The following is a 14,299-nucleotide window of genomic DNA, read 5'->3' on the forward strand; positions in this document are numbered from 1 at the left end:
AAGATCAGTAGTATTTTATGTTATCATTGGCAATTTTACTAGAATTTTATGTAGTATTGTTTGCTTTTCGTTTCTTAGTGTGTCTGTGCAATTTTTGTGTGTTTTCTGTGTTATTTTAATTATTATTTTTAAGATAAGATAGCATCCATATCGCACCGATTTAAAAAAAAAAATGGCGGCCAGGTCGCCATGTTTGTTTAAGAGTTTTGATATAAAAGAGTTTATGCAATGTGCTGTCTGTGAGATGTATGCTTTGCGAAGAGGGGTTGGAGTCTGGTTAGATGGTGATAGTGGAGTTAATATGTGCAGAAGGTGTAAGGAGAATGAGGATCTAAAGCATCTTTCGGGTGGCGAGAGTTATATCGTTAAAGAAAGTCAGAATATAGAAAATAGTGATGTGATAAGGAATTGCGAGGTAGTAGAACCAGATAGGTTTGAGAGCGTCGTTGAAAGTGTAAATGAAGGTAGAAATACAGAACGAATGGATGATTTAAATGATAATGAAAATGGTGAGATAAATGCGAGTAGTGAAATCGCACGGTTGAGCAAAGCGATACACAGAGCAAAGCGGCAACTGGAGCGTATTGAAAAATGTGTACTGAATGTTCCGACTAATAAACGGCAAAAGTCTGATACGAAAAATAAGAGAATGTTCGTAAACGTAAATAAAATGAAGGAGCGAGTGCTGTATGGAGATTAAGAGTTATTAAGATATGTGATAGTTGAGAGTTTGACGAAATCGTACCAACCGGGTGCGAACATAAAGGATGTCAGCATATCTATTCGAGTGCAAAAACAGAGGGTGAAAGAAATAATAATTGTGGCAGGAACAAATGATTTGAAAGAAGACAAAATGGAAATGATAGAGGATGTGAAGGAATTACTTGAGGTAGCAAAAGAGAAGAGTGAGAGAGTTAGGAGGGTGAGTATTTTGCTGCAGTATGATAGTGAAGTGTTTAGAAGGAGGGCAATAACTGCCAATGACTTTATGCATGGGTTATGCATGGAGAGTGGTGTGGAATTTGTGGATGTGTGGAGTGAGTTCGATGGGCGAAAGGATTTATATAAGATGGATGGCTTACATTTGAATGAATTTGGTGTACGGAGGCTTGAAAAAAGTGTTGATGAATGAAGTGGAAGTGGATGTACAGGCTCAGGGAAACTACATTTATTTAGGGGGTGTGGGTAGATATGCAGACTTTAGGGAGGCATTTGAGTGTATGAATGAGTATAATATGCACAAGCGAGTATGAAGGACAACAAATCAGAATGGGATAGTTAGTATAAAGGCATCAAAGTAGGGATGAGCCTAACGGGCTTCTGCAATTCATGTACACTAATGCCAGGAGTATTAGGAACAAGAAGGAAGAATTTTTGGCCTTGGTTGGCACTTCCAGGCTACAGGTTGTTGGTATTAGTGAAACATGGCTGACAGAAGATGATAAAGCTAGTGGGATTGAATGCAACGGGTATAGCGTGTTCAGGAGTGACAGGGAGAATAAAAAGGGGGAAGGAGTGGTATTGATGATAGCTGATGAGTTGCAGCCAAGGAGTATAGAAGTTGAGCTGCAGTATAGAGAAAAGAGTACATTTGAGGCTGTTTGGTGTGAGATAGAAGCTAGCAGAACAAAATATACAATTGGGTGCTGCTATAGACCAGGTGATGGAATAGATGGTAGGGATAGTATGCATAGGCAAATAGAAGAAATGAGTGGAAGGAGGGTAATTATTATGGGTGATTTCAATTATGGTAACATTGACTGGAAGGAGGAGAGGGCACATGGGAGGAAGGAATTGGATTTTATGCGGTTATTAAGGGACAGCTATCTGCAACAGCATGTAGTGGAAAATACTAGAGGACAGAGAGTGCATGACCTAGTAATCGCATCTGAGAATTTGGCAGTAACAAATATGACCATGTTGCCACCAATTGGTGAGAGTGATCATAGGGTCTTGACTTGTGGAACTTACAGTTAAGACAGGGTACATGTGGAATTACTGGGCTGGTAAGTATGACAAGCTTAGGAGTGTGCTTGGCTCAGTGCCATGGCATGTAAAACTGCAACGGCTGGATGTTGAAAGTGCATGGGAGGTGGTTAAGAAGTGTTTGCAGGAGGCAATGGTTGACTGTATACCAAGAGTCCGAATAATAAATCAAGTAGGGGTTAAATGGATGAATAACACTATTAAGCTTGAGCTGCAAAAAAAGAAACAATTGTGGAGGGAATTTAAGGAGAAAGGTGACCAGCAGGTGCAGGAACAGTATAAAGCTCAGGCTAGGAAGATAACAAGGGTGGTAAGAAAAGCAAAAGCAAATTATGAAAGAAAATTGACCATGCAGGCTAAAGAGGATCCCAAACAGTTTTTTCAATATGTTGCAAGTAAAATGGAAAATGTTCATGGTAGAATGATCTTAAAAAATGCTGAGGGTAGGGAGGTAACCGAATTAGTCAATATAGTGGAATTACTGAGCGAGCATTTTACAAGAGTATATCATCCAGGTGGTGACATTGCAGGAATGGAAGAACCAACAGCTTATACTGGAATTGTGATGAATGAAGTAGAGGTAACTAGTCTATTACAGAACCTCAATGTCAATACATCTGTGGGATTGGATGGTATACCAGCTCGTGTCGTACGTGAAGCGGCTAAAGAATTGTCAGTGCCCTTGACCATTTTGTTTAATTTGAGCCTCAGGTCTAGGTCAGACCCAAGGGGGTGGAAAGAGGGAACATAGTTCCGCTGTATAAAGGTGGTTCCAAGGCTGCTGTTGAAAATTACCAGCCAATCAGCATAACAGGAATCATTATGAAGGTCTTGGAGAAAATAGTCAAGAGGAAAATACAAGATTGGATAGAAGAAAATGGGATACTGTATCTGGGACAGCATGGTTTTGTGAAGGGTAGGTCATTTCTCAGTAACTTGCTCACATATTATAACACAGTGACGGCTGAACTGGATAAGGGTAATGGGTTTACAGTGATTCTACTGGACATTGCTAAGGCCTTTGACAGGATACCACATGGAATTCTAATCAGTAAAATGCAGCATATGGGGATGGATATAGGGTTGGTAAGATGGATAGGACAGTGGTTGATGGACAGATATCAAAGAGTAGTTTATTCAGGAGTAGAATCCACAAGACGGCCTGTGACTAGTGGTGTGCCACATGGATCTGTTCTTGGACCACTGCTGTTTAATTTGTTCATTAATGATATAGTAAAGGATCTGAGAGGAACAGTTCATTTGTTTGCGGATGATGCAAAGTTGGGTAGGGCAATAGTGAATGCAGATGCCGTCAAAATTTTGCAAGATGATTTGGATAGATTGGAGGTCTGGTCTAAGGTGAATGGATGTCAATTTAATGTGGCAAAATGTAAGGTTATACATTTTGTGGTGAAAAGATTAGCAGAAGATTACTACATTGGTGGAACTGTACTCCAGGAAATTGATGAGGCACGAGATTTAGGAGTGTTGGTGGATAAGGAGTTGAAGTTTAGGGGGCACATTGCAAAAGTGGCCAAATCAGCTCATCAAATCACTTGGTTGCTGAAGAATACATTGACAAGCAGAGCCTTGTCAAAGTATCCAAGCCTTGATAAGACCCCATCTTGACTACTGTGCCCAGATTTGGTCACCTAGGTTTCTTCTTGATGGGGAGGAGGTTGAGAGGATCCAGAGGCGAGTGACCAAGTTGATAGCAGGTCTGTGGAATACACCTTATGAGAACAGGTTGAGGATTTGTGGGTTGCAAAAATTGGTTGATAGGTAGAGGAGGGGAGATATGATTGAGATATTCAAATTACTGAATGGTTTCTATAAAATTAATTCAGAAGATATTTTTGAGAACAGGGCTGGTTGTGGGAGCACTAGGGGACATCCATGGAAGCTGGGCAGAAGTGTGGTTAGTAAGGGTGTTAGAGCTGGGTCCTTTACTTTTAGAGTGGTGAATGAGTGGAATGGGCTACCAGAGTCTGTGGTGGATGCTGTGACTGTGAATGAGTTTAAGGCGAGGTATGATAGATACTGTATGAATGTCGAATAGTTGTGATGAACATGATTTGGGGCCTCCCTCGATGAGTCTAAGGACTCCCTGGAGTTGTCCATAATGTTCTGCACCATTCTTTCATTAGGCTCCCCATCTTCTCTGTGAGTCCTTGCATTTTCTTCATTCAAAAGCCCTTCAAAGTATATTCTCCATCTGTTTCTTACATTCACATCCCCTCCTTAATACCCTTCTTCCAGAGTCTTTGATCTGCCTCACATGTACGATGTTCTTTGATGCCTTATTTCTACATTTTGCCACTGTGAGTCTTACGTTATCCCTTTCATACCGAGATCATTCATTTCCATCTTCTTTACATATCTACAATGCTCTTCATTTTGCTCTTTATCCACTTCATCTCTTGCCTCAACTTCACCAACTCAGCTTTCAAATCTTGCATCTTGAGGTTTGGGGAGTGCTGCATAGTAGATGTTGATTCTATAAATAGTCTTTCAGGCCTATAGTGACTTCTGCATACAATGCCTTCTTCCATTTAACCATATATGAAGGACTATCCAGAGAATGGTCGACTAGTCTCAACTTGCAATGAAGATGATCAGAGATTTAATTTTTGTGTTCTTGAAGGGGATGTTAATTGATCTACCTGACCTCAATAAGTATAGTTGCATTAATTTTCTAAAGGTCTGGGAGACAGTCATTATGAGACCAGATTAACTTTGTTAACCAGCTCATAGAGTGAATCTTGTTAGGACATTAATTCTGTCTCAGTTACATTTTGAACTGTTTCTAATGTTTAAGTGTAGCACTTGTCACAGTTATAATTTGTGCTCTGAAGATGCTGGGTAGAAAACCAGTGAAATATTAGTAACTTAAATAAATTAATTTTTTTTTCTCTTGGTGTTGTTTCTGCTGTGAAGCACCAATATGAATAATCAACGACGCCTAAGCCAGTACATATACAATTTTAAGCTGTTCCCACTATTAACTAATTGTTGCTGTTCATGTACTGTGATAAACGGCTTTGTATATGCTAGGAACACTGGAAAAATATCAGAAATAAGTAAATTAATATTATTTATTTTCTTATTATTCTTGTGTTGTGAATTCAAACTGTTAGAAAAATAATAATATTAAAAATTAAAAATATTAAATATTAACATGAACTGCTGACACATAAGCCTTTCTACCTGTTAAAACTATGCAGTCTATTTGATTGCTGAATGATACGACTAGATAATCTACATCTACTACAGGTTGAAGATTTGTGGGTTGCAGAAATTGGTTGAGAGGCAGAAAAGGGGTGATATGATTGAGACATTCAAATTACTGAAGGGTTTCTATAAGATTAATTCAGAAGAAATTCTGGGCAAGAGCGTGGTTAGCAAGGGTGTTAGAGCTAGGTTTCTTACTTGGAGAGTGGTGAATGAGTGGAATAAGCTGCCAGAGTCTGTTGTGGGTGCCATGACTGTAAATGAGTTCAAGGCAAAGTATGATAGAAACTATCAGAAACTAGTTGATAGGGGGAGGAGGGGAGATATGTTTGAGACATTCAAATTGCTAAAGGGATTCTATAGGATTAATTCAGAGGATATTTTTGAGATCAGGACTGGTGGTGGGAGAACTAGGGGACACCTATGGAAGCTGGGCAAGAGTGTGGTTAGCAGGGGTGTTAGAGCTGGGTTCTTTACTTTTAGAGTGGTAAATGAATGGAATAAGCTGCCAGAGTCTGTTGTGGGTGCTATGATGGTGAACGAGTTCAAGACAAGGTATGATAGATACTGTGAGAATGTAATCGCATAGTTGTGTGGACATGATGTTTAGGGCCTTCCTCGATGAGTCTAAGGACTCCTGGAGTTGCCCGAAATAATAATAATAATAATAATAATAAGCCCAGATTTGGGTGCCAGGGTTTCTTCTTGATGGGGAGGAGGTGGAGAGGATCCAGAGACGAGTGACCAAGAAGATAGCAGGTCTATGGAATGAACCTTATGAGAACAGGTTGAAGATTTGTGGGTTGCAGAAATTGGTTGACAGGCAGAAAAGGGGTGATATGATTGAGACATTCAAATTACTGAAGGGTTTCTATAAGATTAATTCAGAAGAAATTTTTGAGAATAGGACTGGTGGTGGGAGGACTAGGGGCCATACATGGAAGCTGGGCAAGAGTGTGGTTAGCAAGGGTGTTAGAGCTAGGTTTCTTACTTGGAGAGTGGTGAATGAGTGGAATAAGCTGCCAGAGTCTGTTGTGGGTGCCATGACTGTAAATGAGTTCAAGGCAAAGTATGATAGATACTGTGTGAATGTTGAATAGTTGTTCTTGACGTGATGTTAGGGCCTCCCTCAATGAGTCTAAGGACTCCTTGAAGTTGCCTGTAATAATAATAAATATGTTACTAAATATTAGAATTATATTTCAGGTATGTTGATTCACTACTCTTTGCTTAATAATTAGTGTATTTTGTATTTGTATTTTATTACATGACATTCAGAATGCTTTCAGGTGTATGTAACCTGCATATCCTGATTTACCATTAGTGCAATATATTTAAATCAACTAAAAGTTGAGAAAACAAAGAGAAACAACTTTTCTCTTTAAAACAAAAAGAAAAGTTGTTTGGCTATGTCAGATAGTTTTTCTTTCTTTCTTTTTGTTTTTTTAACCCTCTTAGCTTGTAGAATATCTACTTAATTTTGAAAATGAAGTGGAATATTCTGCCAACTAAGCGTTTTTTGAATGCTTTATTTATTATTATGTTTACTAACTTCTGATTATGCTAGAAGTTAGATTTTTTGACCTTCTTTATTATGCTTTTTGAAGTATGATTTTAGGATTACCAGTTACTTTCTTTCATAAAAATATTCTTAAAAATTAATAAGGAAGATGGAATAAGGAAAATAACTGTTGAAATGGTTATGATTTATGATTATTGTTATCCTGTTTTAATTTAGTATTTCAACTGATAACAGTAATTTTTATTTATTTTATATAATTTTTAAAAATGTCAATTTAGTTATGTTTTTATTTTTAAGTTGCCATTTCAGACAGGATGCACTCATCAAAATCGCTGTCTTTCAGATTTAGTGCTTCATGCTAATATTTCTGGATTTCGGTATATTTTTATATTTTTTCAGAAAATTTTGTAATTATGGAATTATTAATATTTTGAAATTAAATACTTAGAAGATTATTAATGTTTTTATTCTGTATTATTATCATCATTATCACTATCATACCTTCATGAGATTCACATAAGACACTACTTGCCATTTCACAACTATTATATGCCATTTGGGATACGATAAAAGCATATACATCCTTTTATCATATACCATTCTCAACTTAACCAATTGGGTCACATTGCTCTCTCTCTCTCTCTCTTTTCCCTCCTTTGTCTGTGTCAGATTTATACTTTAAGACATTCATGATCCTCATCATCAAACTCCAGTGATTTTTAGTATAGCAGACATGTAGGGAGCCCGTGGAAATGGTATGTTATAATGGATGGTATGGTATAGTGAATTTCTTTCAGCATAGCATTGCACTTAATGAACTTTCCATAGTTTGTTATAGCAGTGCTTATTCTTGCAAATCAGCTGTATATACTCTTGAATTGTACAGGATAATATGATGTATATATAAAATTACCTCATTACTTGTTTTGAATCAACAGCTTTCTTCCAAATTAATGCATTCTTTGTCAGGTCTGCAATACTGTTGAAAATTTACATTTATTATTATTATTACCCAAGACCCCATGGAGTCAAAGACTCATCTAGGAGGTCCTTTTATCAAACACACAGGTCATCATACCGTGTCTTAAACACACTCAAATTCTCTGCAGACACCATACTCGCAGGCAAGGCATTCCAATAATTCACACTCTGCATGAAAAAAAACCAGCTTCTCACTCCCCTACTCACACCCTCTTTATACAGTTTCCAGGGATGACCTCTGGTACTCCCCTGATCTCCCACTAATATCTGTAGAACCTCTCCAGCATTGATCCTATAACAACCCCTTAATAAGTAGTAGGTCTCTATCATATCTCCCCTCTTCCTCCTGTCCACCAGACTCTGCAAGTTGCATCTTCTCAATCTTTCCTCATACTCAACATTCCAGAGGTTACAAACTACCTTAGTCAGTTGCCTCTGGACCCTTTCCAACATCTCTTCATCCTTCTGAAAACCCAGTGACCAAATCTGGTCACCGGGTTTTGATTAAGCCACACACAATAGTCTGTGTGTGGCCTAATCAAAGCCTTATATAACAGAACAAGAATCTCCCTACTTCTACACGTCAGTGTCCTCCACATCATTCCCAGAAGCCTTTGTGTTGTCTTCACAATTTTGGCTATGTGTCCCTAAATTTCAGATCCTTATCCACTATCACCCCAATATCTCTTATTTCCTCCACCACTGACAGTATATCCTCACCAAGCATAAATTCTGCATCCCATTTCTGTTTTCCAAATTTTAAAACCTTACATTTTGCAACATTGAACTCACATCCCCATTCCTGTGCCCAATCACTCAACTTATTCAAGTCTTCTTGTAAGGCCACAACATCTTCTCTGCTCTTCATGATTCTTCCGAACTTTGCATCATCTGCAAACAACTGAATATCTCCATCCAAATCTTCACCAATATCATTAATATAGAAGTTAAACAGCAATGGCCCTAAAACAGACCCCTGAGGCACACCACTAGTAATTTTCCTTTTCCTGGATATCGCTCCCCCATACACAACTTGTTGATATCTATCAGATAGCCAGTCTCCAATCCAATGCACTAATCTAATATCCAACCCCATCTGCACTTGTTTGACTGTTGACTTATCATGAGGTACTCTATCAAAAGCCTTTGCAAAATCCAAGTATATTACTGTATATCCTTCTCCTCTGTCTAAGGAAGCAGTCACTATTGTAATAAGTAAGTAGATTACTAAAACATGACCTCCCTTTAGCACATCCATGTTGTCCATCAAAGATAATACCATTGTTATCAACTCAACTCTGGATCCTAGTTCTCACAAGCTTCTCCAACAACTTAACCACAACACCTGACACACAGATAGGCCTACAGTTTAATGCTTCAGTTTGATCACCTCCTTTATGAAGTGGCACGATCTTGCCCTCCTTCCACTCCTTAGGGACTTGACCGAGTGTAAGACTCGTATTAAAAAAATATGTCAAGACAGGTGTCAACTCCCTGGCACATTCCTTCAGAATATGCGGTGATATATTATCAAGTCCCACAGCCTTATTAACATCTAATTCGCTCAACTCCCCATAGACCTCTTGCTCACTTAAAGTCAGTCTCTCCTCCCCATCATCAACTGCTCTCAATCTCTCCATGAAGTCACAATCACAAGATTGATCTCCACCACACATTTCACAACAGCTGTCTTTATACTTATAGAAACTTGAAGAGTTTTGAATAGAGAAGAGAGAGAGAGAGCCTATGAGAATATAACTGTTGGCATCAGCATTGCCTTAGATTGCACAACTGAAGAAACTTTCATGACTTAACTTAAAAAGAAACTTTCCACGTTTCTTAAACATTATAAATGCATGATATATAGATTTATTTATTTATTTTACAATACCAAAATGAATACAATTAGGCTCTTCTTTGATAATTACTCTTAAGTACCGACTGCGGTTCACTTATGAAAAATATAGTTCTCTGGAAAACAGAATTGCTTTGGTATTGAATGAAATTTAAGCGAGAATTGTTGTCATTTTACATTTCTGGCTAATCTCCAATGAGAACTAGCTGTTTGAAGCTGCTGGCAGCCCAACGAAACCTTAATTAAAAGAAATAATAAAAGATAAATCTAAAGATACCTCAACAGGGATGCAGCTGTTTTTTTTAGTAGTGCAAGGAAAGGCAACTTGTTATCAAAAAGGTCTATATATGAAACTATAAGGTGGATGATTATGAGAAGCTCCACAGTCAACTAGCATCAATACATTGGATTAATGAATTGTGTGGAAAAGATGTTGACAGTGCATGGGAAATGATAGGCAGTATCTAATACATGCAAATAAATAGAGTAGAAATGAGATGGATGAAGAGTGAAATCAAGCAAGTAGAGTTAAAAAAAAAAGAAATTGTTATGGAGGAAGTGCAATACATTTGCAGTAAATGGATGCATGAAGAATATAAAGTGCAGGCCAGAAAAGTGACAAGCATGGTTAAAAAAGAAAAAGTAGAATATGAGAGGACATTAGCCATTTGGGTCAAAGCTAATCCAAGGAAATTTTTCTGCTAAGTGGAAAGCAAGAGGAAAATTAATTATGGCAGGTTAACACTGGTGGATAGTTATTATTAATAGTAGTATATGGGCACCTACATGGAATCCAAAGCCTCATTGCAGAAGATCCAATTCCATACCTCTCCTTGAACCTCATTAACAGACAAAACACAACTGACTCTGGTAACCCATTCCACTCATTCACAACTCCCCAAGCAAAAAATCTAGTCCTTGCACCCCCTTCCTAATAACCACACCCTTATTCAACTTTCAGTGATTACCCCTGGTTCTAGTCTCTCTAACCAAGTGCTAAAACATTTTCCTTGCACCAATCCTATAAAACCCTGTAAGCCAGTGTTTCTCAACTGCCAGGCCGCAGCCCAATACCGGGCCCTGGCATTAATTATACCAGGCCGCAAGACATTCTCCAGGAATTTGTCATTTTAGTTTTCTAAGCATTTTTCATAAATAAATATTTTATAATGGAAAGATTCTGAGGAGAATGATATTCGTGAATGTGTTGTGAGCTCAGACGAAGAACACCTAAATAACATCTGTGTAGCAATTTTAGTTACTAAGTCACATATTTTTAAACATCGAAGTATTCATAAATGATTGGAAATTTTCAGACATTGAAATTTTTCAACAATCAGGAAAGGGAATACGACTTATTCAAATTAAGTGGATATTGAATCCAACATTACTTCATAGCCGAGTAGAGAAACTATAAAACTTCATAGCAGAGTATTTTTTTTTTCTTCTTCATAGCCGGGAATATGACTGTTTATGACCAGTCATAAAAATTGCCTGCAAGCCGATTACGACAATGGGCGGCATATCCTCTGTTCTCAAAACTGAACGAAATAAAATCTATGTTGCAAATGTCAATGACCAATCAGCAAAGGTATAAAGAAAAATTTTTCCACTAAAATTGATGATCAAGGCAGTCTGTATCCGGTTCTCAAATCTAGTAATAGTGTTTCTTTGCTAGTTTGCCTTGAAGTGTGTAAGTGCTTGTTTCGAAACTTGAGGGTCATAATTTTTTAAAAGTAACAGGCCTACAGATTTACATTTTAATATGAATAAGAGACAAGGGACTTCGTTTAATTTTGGTGTTAAGAAATCTCTCATTGAAAGTGTTGGGATGCAATAAATAGTGATTCACCCACCTGAAGCCTTCAGAGCGATCTCCAGGATGTATAAAAAGGAGGAGAAAATTACCAGCACACAGAAGAAAAAGTCTGCATTCACTTGTAAGTACATGGACAGCTGTTTAAAATTTGGCTTCATACAATGCCCTCACACTGACCAATTGCCAAGACCTCAATGTGTCATATGTGCTACTGTTCTGGGAAATGAAGCTATGAAGCCATCGTGACTTACCTGACATCTCAACACAAAACATTCCAATCTAGTCAACAAACCCATTGAATTTAAGCGTAAAAGAAATGCACTTAAAATAGAAAAAAAAATTATTTCCCAAGCTTCAACCACTGACACTTCACTTCTGAAGGCATCCTATTTAATATCATTACAGATAGCTAAATGTAAAAAACAGTATTCCATTGGCGAAGAACTCATTAAGCTTTCTTTGATTGCTGTTTGTAATGAATTAGGCCAGTCTGCAGCAAGTAAAATGAAAGACATCCCATTGTTGAATGATACAGTTGAAGGCGGATATCCGATATGGCAGAAGATACAAAAACACAACTCACTGAAAAAATTAAAAACTTGAAATTGTTTGCATCACAACTGGAAGAATCTACAGCCATAGCCAAATTAGTCGGTCTTGGGCCTGCTGTCCATGCCCAAGACTGGCTAACTTGGCTATGGCTGAGAAAGCTCCTCACATCATCACCAGCAATCAAACTTGGGGCACTCCTTCCACAAGCATATGGTTACAAAGCGCATAGCCACTAAGCTAACTGTGCAGACTATGAATGTAGTAATGCATTGACGATACGTTATTGCCCTCCGTATCCTTAATTTTAGCGACTAAACCTGAATTTCTACCTGTAAGACAGGCAGCACCATCAGTTTTCCCCCCCAGTTTATCTGGAGTTTTTCCTGCAAGCAGGCAAACTGGCCCAGTGAACACACACAGGCTACAGTCATAGAATTATAGTACTTAATCCCTCATTAGGAGGGCTCAACGAATCCTAAGGGGAAGTTAAGGGACAAGGCGAAACCCACACGAATAAAATAAATAAATAAACTATATTCATAAGCAAAACCTGGCCTAGTGGGGCCTAAAGGAATGCTGAAGTTTCTATATACTTCATTTCTATATACGTGCACTCCATTTTGCTGAAGTTTCTATATACTTCAGCATTCCTTTAGGCCCCCACCACCTTTACTTACTGAATTGATTATCCTATGCATTATTTTTGCTTGAGAGACTAGATTCCACACTTGGTCATTTTCACATTCTCTCACCTGATGTGTGCCTTCACCCAAACTCACTTTCTTCCACCCTAATTGCTTAAGTTTTTTTAAATTTGTGCTTCTGCACGTTTGGTGAACAAAGCTCTCTCTAGCCACCTAACACAAAAATCATTTAGATGCAGTCCATTAGTACTGTACAAATCCTTCTTTCTGTCAAACATAGACCACAGATCCTACATTATTCTTTATGCACAATCTACATATACACTCATTGAATACCAACTCCCTCCTCCTCAGTTCAACTCTATCATAGCATGGTAGGAGACATACAATATTCATTTTTTCGCTCTTCAGTTTTGCCTTTTCTAACAACTCTTATACATCCTTACTCTTGTTGAGAGGCGTATACGCTGGTTAAACATGATAACTAATATTTAAGGAATTGACAGCATATACTAGAAATATAAATTAAATAAACTTTAATATATACTTTCCGATATTTCGGCAAACGTCACGTTGCCATCTTCTTGGGAACTTAATACAAGTACACCTGCACACAAGTACTACATAACAGCAAATGAGAACTGAAGCTAGGAAGCTAATGTTTTCCTAAAGTCCTGATGGTGCCCCCTGGCAGGCTATATTGGTGGTTCTTGGCCTTTGGGCTGAAGTTCTTCTGATAAATGTTTCCCAAATTTGGGGCAGTCTCATGCATCCAAATTTGTTGAGGTTTGGCATGTTCCTAAGGGCTGAGGCTGATTCCATGAATAATCTTTCATACTTGAACTTGCTGCGGTGTATGACTGTAGCTTTCTTCCATCTTATTCTGTGGTGGGTATCCAGAGCGTGGTCTGCAAGCCCAGAGTGGCTGTACTGGTGAAATCGGATGTAATCCTTGTGTTCTGAGATTCTGATATTTGCTGTCCTGAGTAAGACAATTTACAGCTGCAAGGGACCTGGTATACACCAGGTAGGTCTAGGGGAAGTGGTTGGTCTTTAGTGGAGCAGATAAGGGATTCCAATTTTCTATGTGGTCTGTAACAAGTGGTTAAGTCATGTTTTCTTAAGATTTTGTTGATTTTTTTTGAGGAATTTGAAGATTTTGTTGAGTGTGGTCTGCAAGCTCACACTTGCAGACCACGCTCTGGATACTCACCACAGAATAAGATGGAAGAAAGCCACAGTCATACACCACAGCAAGTTCAAGTATGAAAGACTATTCATGGAATCAGCCTCAGCCCTTCGGAACATGCCAAACCTCAACAAATTTGGATGCATGAGACTGCCCCAAATTTGGGAAACATTTATCAGAAGAACTTCAGCCCAAAGGCCAAGAACCACCAGTATAGCCCGCCTGGGGGCACCATCAGGACTTTAGGAAAATGTTAGCTTCCTAGCTTCAGTTCTCATTTGCTGTTATGTAGTACTTGTGTGCAAGTGTCTTTGTATTAAGTTCTCAAGAAGATGGCAACGTGACGTTTGCCGAAATATCGGAAAGTATATATTAAATTTTATTTAATTTATATTTCTAGTATACGCTGTCAATTCCTTAAATATTAGTTAACATCCTTACTCATAGAATACTTCTTGCCTCTCATATCATTTTATTATTATGTAACACCTGCAGGGAGTCCAAAGAGTCATCGAGGGAG

The 14,299-nt window shown here is 38.1% G+C and overlaps 1 protein-coding gene across 2 annotated transcripts in view; it reads left to right on the plus strand.

Moving 5' to 3' along the window:
* Positions 1-14,299, plus strand: part of LOC150094569 (integrin alpha-9-like) — an 806,800-nt gene that overhangs the window by 532,124 nt on the left and 260,377 nt on the right. Inside the window, exon 18 of one of the 2 annotated variants that reach the window (XM_090411876.1) lies at positions 7,037-7,116. In XM_090411876.1, coding sequence (XP_090268002.1) covers positions 7,037-7,116 — 80 coding nt within the window. The remainder of the gene's footprint in view (positions 1-7,036; positions 7,117-14,299) is intronic. The other variant, XM_090411877.1, reaches the window with a different exon arrangement.

The sequence above is a fragment of the Typopeltis vanoorti genome, chromosome 22 (assembly GCF_054136105.1).
Source record: "Typopeltis vanoorti isolate ZY-2024b chromosome 22, IOZ_Tvanoo_1.0, whole genome shotgun sequence".
NCBI classification, from domain to species: Eukaryota; Metazoa; Arthropoda; class Arachnida; order Uropygi; family Thelyphonidae; genus Typopeltis; species Typopeltis vanoorti.